Here is a 7,811-nt window from a genome sequence, read left to right as displayed (position 1 = left end):
CAGCAGGAGTGAAAACAGAATGGTCACAACTACCTTAGCCTGTAATCAAAAAGGAAGGTTACCCTGCATAAGGTTGCGAGTACTACATATGACCTGTGTTTTTCCCCCCTAAGTATTTTTTTGTAGAAACTTGCTGTTTAGTTGGAGTAATGCATATTTTTTCCTGTACATAAATTGCAGTATGCCATCTTCGAGGCTGGAAGGACTTGCCAAGGTCACAGTGCTGCGTTCCCAGCAACAAGGGGCAACACCAGTACAACAGGCACGCACACAACATGCCATAAATAATTTCTGAACATCCTCTAACACTTTGATCTACCACATTGATCTCAGTAACAGAGGTCCTAAAAGACACAGAAGAGCATGTGCCATTGTGCAGGCAATGAGAGATCAAAGACACTGCCATGTTCTAGATCCCTATGGTGGAAGTTCATGATGAAAGTACACAAAGGCATTAAGAAACAGAACAAAGTGCATGCTGCAAAAGAAAGACAACCACCCAAAACATCTGACTCTGAAGAAAAATTCTTTTTTGTCCTATATCTGATGATTCGACTGTCTCTCAGTAGAGAAGCATAAACATGTCAGGCACTAAAAAAAAAAAAATTAATGTCTTTACAATATCCACATTCTCCAGCATCCATGCTCTTGTCATTCTTAAGCTCCAATGCTTCCAAAGGCAGCCCAGGAAACAAGAGAGATGCATTATGGGTCAAGAATGAGAGCACAGAGGTTTGAGGAGAGACGAGGAAAAGAATCAATATATCCCTCCTAGCCATAGCAGGTAACAAACAGGAACACCAAGTATGAGGTTGACAGAACAGAAAAATGCTGCAATACACAGATTTTGAACAATTCTCATATCCATCTGCAGATGAGCAAAATAAAAAAATGAAGTACCTAAGGACTCCTAAGAGATACCACACATTTCTAAGTAAACAGTTGCTTCTATCCTGAATATGAGAGTGTCTAAGAAAGCTAAAGCTTTCTTCTACTCAACAGACAAATTAGACTCTATTATTTTAAATCACATACTGAAGCTAACAGACTGGAAAGAAATGAGAGAAGTTTAGATCTCCTTTTGAACATTAGCTGTGTCTGCTCAGAAGAAATCTAGCAAAGCAGCTGCTTTGGCTCCTTCTAGACTTACCTACGGGAGTACGCCACAATCCCCACATTAACAGGACTGGGGGATTAAAGGAACATGCCACAGCTCCAGTCCAGCCCATGCTCCTGAACAATGAGAAGCTGGTACTCAAATCAGCTCTCATCACCCTGTGAAAACTAAGGAGGACTAATCTGTGAAAACTAAGAAAGACTAACGTGCTCCTTAACCTAGAACCACATCTAGATTTGCTTTATGTAGACATGTCTTAACAGTGTGTTTACACAATACATTTCTGTCTTCAGTTTTCAGAAGACTGCCCCTGTCATTTAAGATTGGGAAAACATCGAGAGCTGATCATCTTCAAAGTACTATTTTTACTTTGCATTAGTAAACTACTCTTTAGTAGGAGACCATCTTAGTTTGTTAACTTTCAAAGCCACAAAACAGCTTCTCTCACTAAGGATGAAACCCCAAGGCTGTTCAGACTGGTCTAAACCCAGGCATGCTGCAGGCAAACCCTCCCCCCAGGCTCATGTGACAACATAGGAAATCAACTCGAAATGGGTAAGCTGAACAAAAACCCAACCCTTACAAGAAAAAAAACCAGCAACTGGACTACAACCAGACCAGCTCCCACAGGTGTTGCAGAAATTTCAGTGCGAAGCAGAGGGCACGACCATGATGCCAGGGAAACGTGGTACCAGGACAGCCTGAAATGCCACCGGCCCCCCTCCTTGGCTATAGTTTCACGCAGCCCCCTTCAGATGGCAAAAGCTGCAGTATTGTTAAAGCATGCAATCCCTCCCAGCCAGCTATGTCCCTCCCTGAACCATCCTCGTCCTGTGTGAGCAAACACAAGTGTGCAGCTGTGTAATGAACTGAAAAAGCAGCACACGTATTAATTTTTTCCCCCAGGTTAATTTTGACACAATCAGTTGTCCAATTCGCTCACCACATGAGCGCACGTACGCTTGCGCCAGCACAAAGAGAAGAGTCAATGCAGGGACAGCACTTGCCTTTTTACTCTTCCAGCAGCAAAGCAGAGTTACAGCTATCCTACACTTGGTAGATGTTAGTAATCTCTGTGTTCACATGCATAAACTCTTCAGCTGGCATTAAACCTCCCCCAAAAAACAACGGAAAAATGTCAAACTGAAGCAATTACAAACGCTGCCGTAAGAGGATTACAAATATCTTAGTTTTGCTGAAATGCCAGTGTATTCAAAAGGCAGAATAAATCACCAGGATTTACTTTCATCTATGAACTTGCTGAGGACTCTAATTCATGACAGCATTAATGGTTCACATTAACAACTCTTGCCTTGCGTATTACAATGTTCATAGTTTTATCTGCTATGTAAAACCAGTAAGTTAGTTAAACACACACAGAAAAAAAAAACACATAGGAGGGAAAAAGGGGAGGGAGCTTGACTGTGTTTAATAAGAAGATAAGAAAAGCCAAAATTTATTATCAGATTGCTTAACTAGGTCAAACATTATTATCTGGTATGATTATGTTCAGTGGAATTCATTTACTCATGAACTTGCAATTGATAACATTGTAAGAAGGGTCTATGTGGACTTTAAATGGGGAAAAAAAATCTCATTACAGGACACAATTAAGTAATTTCTTTCTGCTATTCTTTGCCATCAAAGCATAAGCCACTCTCTGCTCTTAGCTACCAGAGAAAATTTAAGTTTCAAGCATTGTTTTGAAGCTTCAAAACATAGACCATACTTCAGATGAAATCTGGAAACAAAAAAAAAAAAAAAAAAAAAAAAATCATACCACTCGCAACAATTCAAAAACAAAAAAAGTCATAAATGACTTGAAAACACTGAATGTTGTTATTCACTTGAAACAATATCCTGTTTGTTTGCTCTGATGCGAGCTAGTGCTACGTGGGAAATCTGGGAGCAGAGCAAGTGCCGTAGGAAATCTCTGTTAAACAGTATTGTTTGGTTGCTAGGGCCACACCAAATTGTTTGGATAGTTTCAAGGAACAGTAAAACAATACAAAGGATAATTAGACAGACAACATACTTCAAGGTCAAAAGGCAACATGCCCTGATGTATGCTAAATTAGAAACAAAGTTGTTTCATGTTAAACACAAGTGTCCAGAACTAGGAAAGTTACTTAATACCCAAGTTGACAGTAAAGAATGCTATTTTTATCATCCTGCTTCTCTCTGTATAGCCCAAACACATCAACTATTTGAGGATATAAGTAACAGGAGATTACTCAGGATTCAAACATACAAAGCAGGTACCAAAAGGTACAAACGCATCCCAGTCTGTGACGGTCTATGAGTGCATTTCACTTCACAGCTAATATGAAATGGCAATTTTTAGCTTCTGTATTTTTTTTTTGGGTACTGCTTTACACATAGCCAAGTGTTAACCCTTCATATGTGCTTTAAATGGTACCTTCTAAGTTTTTCATGTCTTGTCATTTGACTGAAATTTGCTCTCTTGTAGTTGCTGCTGTTTCTCAGCAAGTTGGGATGGTTGGACTGAAGCGTAACTTCTGTCAGGTATCTACTCTCTTTTGAGATACATAAAATAATTCTAGATGTATTTCAGGTATTTTAAATAAGGTATCCAACTATAAAATATGGATACTCAAACACACTTTTGGGAGGGCCTCCATAGTTTTCATCAAGCAGATCATATTCTTGGTTGCTACTTTTAAGTTCATTGCTAAGGTAATAAATAATTCTATACAACTTACATTTAATGATTAAGCTTTTTATTATTATTTTTACAGCACATGTACTATCACAGGTACTTTAAGTTTCCCGTGACACTTGTTGAAGAGTAGGATTTGCATGTCTAACTGACACTACGAGAATTCCCAAAGACTGAAAATATTATCTGTGTGGTTACTTAAAGGAATTTTAATTAAGCTCCTTGTCTTCTACTCTGATAAACATCTAGAACATTTCATTCTACCTCACAGAAGTGATATTAATATACATGGAAACATACCCATAACAATTGTTAAGACGGCTTCATAGCAACAAATCTTCAGTTATTTTAACAAAGGAATCATCATTTTTTCCTAATAAGGATGTCAATGCTCAAAAGAGATGGCAACCTATCCAGTACCATCCCAACAAATTCTGAGCAGAGCCAGAAAGTTAAGCCTAGGTTTCCTGTGTCCCAGACCAGCAGGTTTTTTTTCTAGAGCAGACAACTTCTTCAGTAACCTCATCGTTATTTCACAGTTCTACAATTCCTGTAGACAATCAGGTTTCTACTGTTAACAAAGTCTCCTTACTTATACCAGTGAAAAAACCTCATTCCATGAATACACCACCTCATGATTTGCGTGAGAGAAATGGTGAATGTCTTTATGAAGAAAACGAAGTTCGACATTATACTGCTCTAATAACAGGTGCACATTCCAAATCTTAGGCTCTGGTCTATAGACAAATACAAAGAAAGCATTCTTCACTTATATCTCTTGGATTTGCTTTCAGACTAGCGATGGGAGGATGCAGTTGCTATTCATTTATCCAGCCAGTTTACCTAGGTTGCTGGAGCGTGTGACAAGCACAGTAGCGCAGGCAGGCCTGCTTCACTGCTTTTTGTCCAAACCATGCACCACTACTGATTGTGCATGAAGTCTGTCTGTTAAGCTGGATTTATTATTGACTTACTAGCTCTAGCTGTACTGAACCCCAGCTGATCTCACGCAGCTCTGGCTGGTTCCTTGGTTCGCCAGCATCACGCAAGTGCTGGAGTCAGCTCACGTCAGTCATCGCAACAGAGTCTCTGGGCCCATCAGGATGGGAAGCGGTACGCAACATGGTGCGGAGATGCCAACTCCTGCCCAGGTATGGCGAAAATGGCATTGAGCTAGCTGGAGTAACTCACTGGGCTCAGGCTGGCTCTTTGCAGAGATGGTAGATACTTCTGCATTACACTGCATTTATCCAGATTTTTTCCCATTTATTTCATTAACACTCATTTACCAGCAAAATGTTACTAATTTTAAAGAGTGCTAATAGATTTACAACAAAAGAGAAGGAATCACGAATTTGTAAAATATGTATATACACACACACTTATTTTAACCACTTCCAGTTATATATATATATATATAAATGCTATTCCAATTTTTTCAGTGATGTGTATTGTTCTCAGTATTGTGCTTAGATGGACTAAGACAATAAGTTTCTGCTAAATGTCATTTTCTGAGGCATTCTTAAGATGCATTTATAAAAAAAGTACCTAAAAAAATACTATTCTTGACACTGGTATGAAAACCTGAATGTCACGGGAGACACATAACAGCCTCCTGACACCATAGTCATGCCATTTTACAAGATAACCTAAATAATGTGAATAAAACCCACAGCTGTTGCCAATGAAATTGTATATCTACCAAGGGCAACCAACCACACGAATTTTCATAGATTGTGTTACCTAGATATTCCTTTGCTTTACATAATATACACTTACTGATTGGTAACACCAGAAATATAAACACGTTGGTTGAAACTGAACTCAGTCCAAATACATTAGAATACACATGACCAAGAAAACAAAAATCTGCTCCTTCTCCCATATTTCTCATATCTTAGTCTGGATAGATAGCTCCTGGCGAACAAAATTCCTATTATTTTCAATACAGACTACATGACTAATTCATCCAGTGACATGAGGTATGGCATTCTCTCTTCTTTCTCTGTGTTGGCAGTATACAGTGAGTTATCTTTGGAAAATGTTTAACGAAGATCATGGCTCCACATGTCCAATTACACTACATGAACAAGGCAAAGAAGAACCATTATCTCATTAACAAGCCACATGGACTAATGCAAATTGTTATTCAACTCTCACCAATTTTATGTGAATTTGATGAAAATAATTAAATAACCAGCAGTAGTAGTTGGTAATTCTGTCATGCATTATGAAATGTCACATGTTAATAAGGTGAATTGACTACCTACCCATGAAGTAGCAACAGGCTTAGTTCAGCAGTATGTTTGTAAAGCCAAGTCAAACCTTTCAGTGAGAGGAAGTTTTATGAGTATTGATAACTTCCCCTCTGTGTCTAAATCAGAACTCACATTTTACTTCTGCAATGGAAACACTTCCCAATTGACAATTTATCTAAGGACCTTCAGATATGTTTATAATACATTTTAGCCAAGTTCTAGAATAAAGAAACATAAATGAATGCTGCATCAATAAACAGAAGTTTATTTCAACAAGTAGCTAATTAAGCATATGGCTAAAATGTGAAGGATGCCCTGGGAGGGAATATGGAAAGGAAAGGAAAGTTTTTTGAGTGTATTGTGGGAACTGATACTATGACAGCTGAGCTTTCATTTGGACTCAAAAAAACACAGAACAAAAACCTCACAGAAATCTTCTGAAGCTTTATCATACAAATCATTTTGCTACCCCCAACAAATATGAACATCCTTTCTTTATGGAAAGTTGACTCAACTAGGAGAGCAGCTGCCAACTTGTCTAGTTACAGGCACTCACATGAAGCTTGTTTTTCTGCTTTCAAAGCCTCTGAAAACACAGGCAAGAAATTTAAACTTTGCTCCCCTCCAAATGCAAACCGCTCTGCTAATAGATGGTAACAGAAACATAACTTCAGGCCAACAAAGAGACACAGCAGAAATTCTAAGGCATAAAATCTTAATTTGGCAGTATCTAGTTTTCTAGGTATCTGGGCCAGATTACAATCCCTTAGCAGATACAGTCTTGCCACTACTGATGATCCTCAAATTTGAAGTTCTGCCTTATAACTAGGTTGTTTTGTCCTTCCAAAGATTCAGTAGTCTTTTTTCCCATTGCTGTTAAAATCTCTTGACAATTTCATTCATAAACTGTAAATTTTAGATTTTTTTTTTTGCATAATGCTTTCTAGAAATCTAACCAAACAGCCTCCTGCAAGGAAGTAAGCAGAAGAGAAATATGTTTCAGTAATATTGCTTCAAACTTAAAAGTGATGGGGTTTTTAATCAAAAAAAAAATAAAATCAATTTAAGTGTCAAAAGAAAATTTCTTCTCCATCTTTTCCACATCCACGAACATAGTCTGAGATGTATGAAGTCAGTCCCTTGCATGTCAAACACAGAGAAGTCCCTGAAAGGTGTCTCTCCTCCTTCTAAACTCCTCAGCACCAAAAATCTTCTGGAGCCTTTTTGCTATATTCTCTGCCACATAGCACCTTTTCCCCCTTTTCTGCTACTATTCAGATACTCCTTGAGGAAGTATTGTGAAGAGAACAGGAAATTCTTCTTGCCTAGCTGTTTTAATGGCTGAACAAATTCTAACCAGCAAATATTCCAGTCCCTGTATGGGACTTCGTATCTTGCAGTTTCTTCCCTACTTTATTTTGAGAAGTCTCAGAATAAAATAGATATATTATTTCTTCCCTGAAACTCTAGAACAGACAGAAAGATAAAATAGATTACAGAGGTAAAATAAGGGAAATTATTTTTAAATACTTCTTTTGCCTAAACTCAGATGCATTATAAGAGAGAACCTGGGCTACAAATTTCCCCAAGGAAATCCTACTGTCTTTACCACTTCTTAAATAAGGACTATGCTAGTCATTCCTCTTACCTTTATACATAAGTGAGAAGTAGCAACCACCTCTCTCATACATGGAAAGGAGCACCACTACGGAATTGCAAAATACCAGCTTAAGCATTTACCCCTGAGCAAAGCTTT

The 7,811-nt window shown here is 38.1% G+C and overlaps 1 protein-coding gene across 1 annotated transcript in view; it reads right to left on the bottom strand.

Moving 5' to 3' along the window:
• Positions 1 to 1,229, bottom strand: part of LOC104625340 (protein furry homolog-like) — a gene marked incomplete at its 3' end in the record, with an annotated part of 37,497 nt that extends 36,268 nt beyond the window's left edge. Inside the window, exon 1 of the mRNA XM_010292941.1 lies at positions 1,151 to 1,229. Coding sequence (XP_010291243.1) covers positions 1,151 to 1,229 — 79 coding nt within the window. The remainder of the gene's footprint in view (positions 1 to 1,150) is intronic.
• Between the last annotated feature and the right edge of the window lie 6,582 nt (positions 1,230 to 7,811).

This window comes from Phaethon lepturus, unplaced genomic scaffold, assembly GCF_000687285.1.
Source record: "Phaethon lepturus isolate BGI_N335 unplaced genomic scaffold, ASM68728v1 scaffold4088, whole genome shotgun sequence".
NCBI classification, from domain to species: Eukaryota; Metazoa; Chordata; class Aves; order Phaethontiformes; family Phaethontidae; genus Phaethon; species Phaethon lepturus.
Note: the sequence above shows the minus strand (reverse complement) of the source record. Positions and strands in the feature narration are given on the sequence as shown.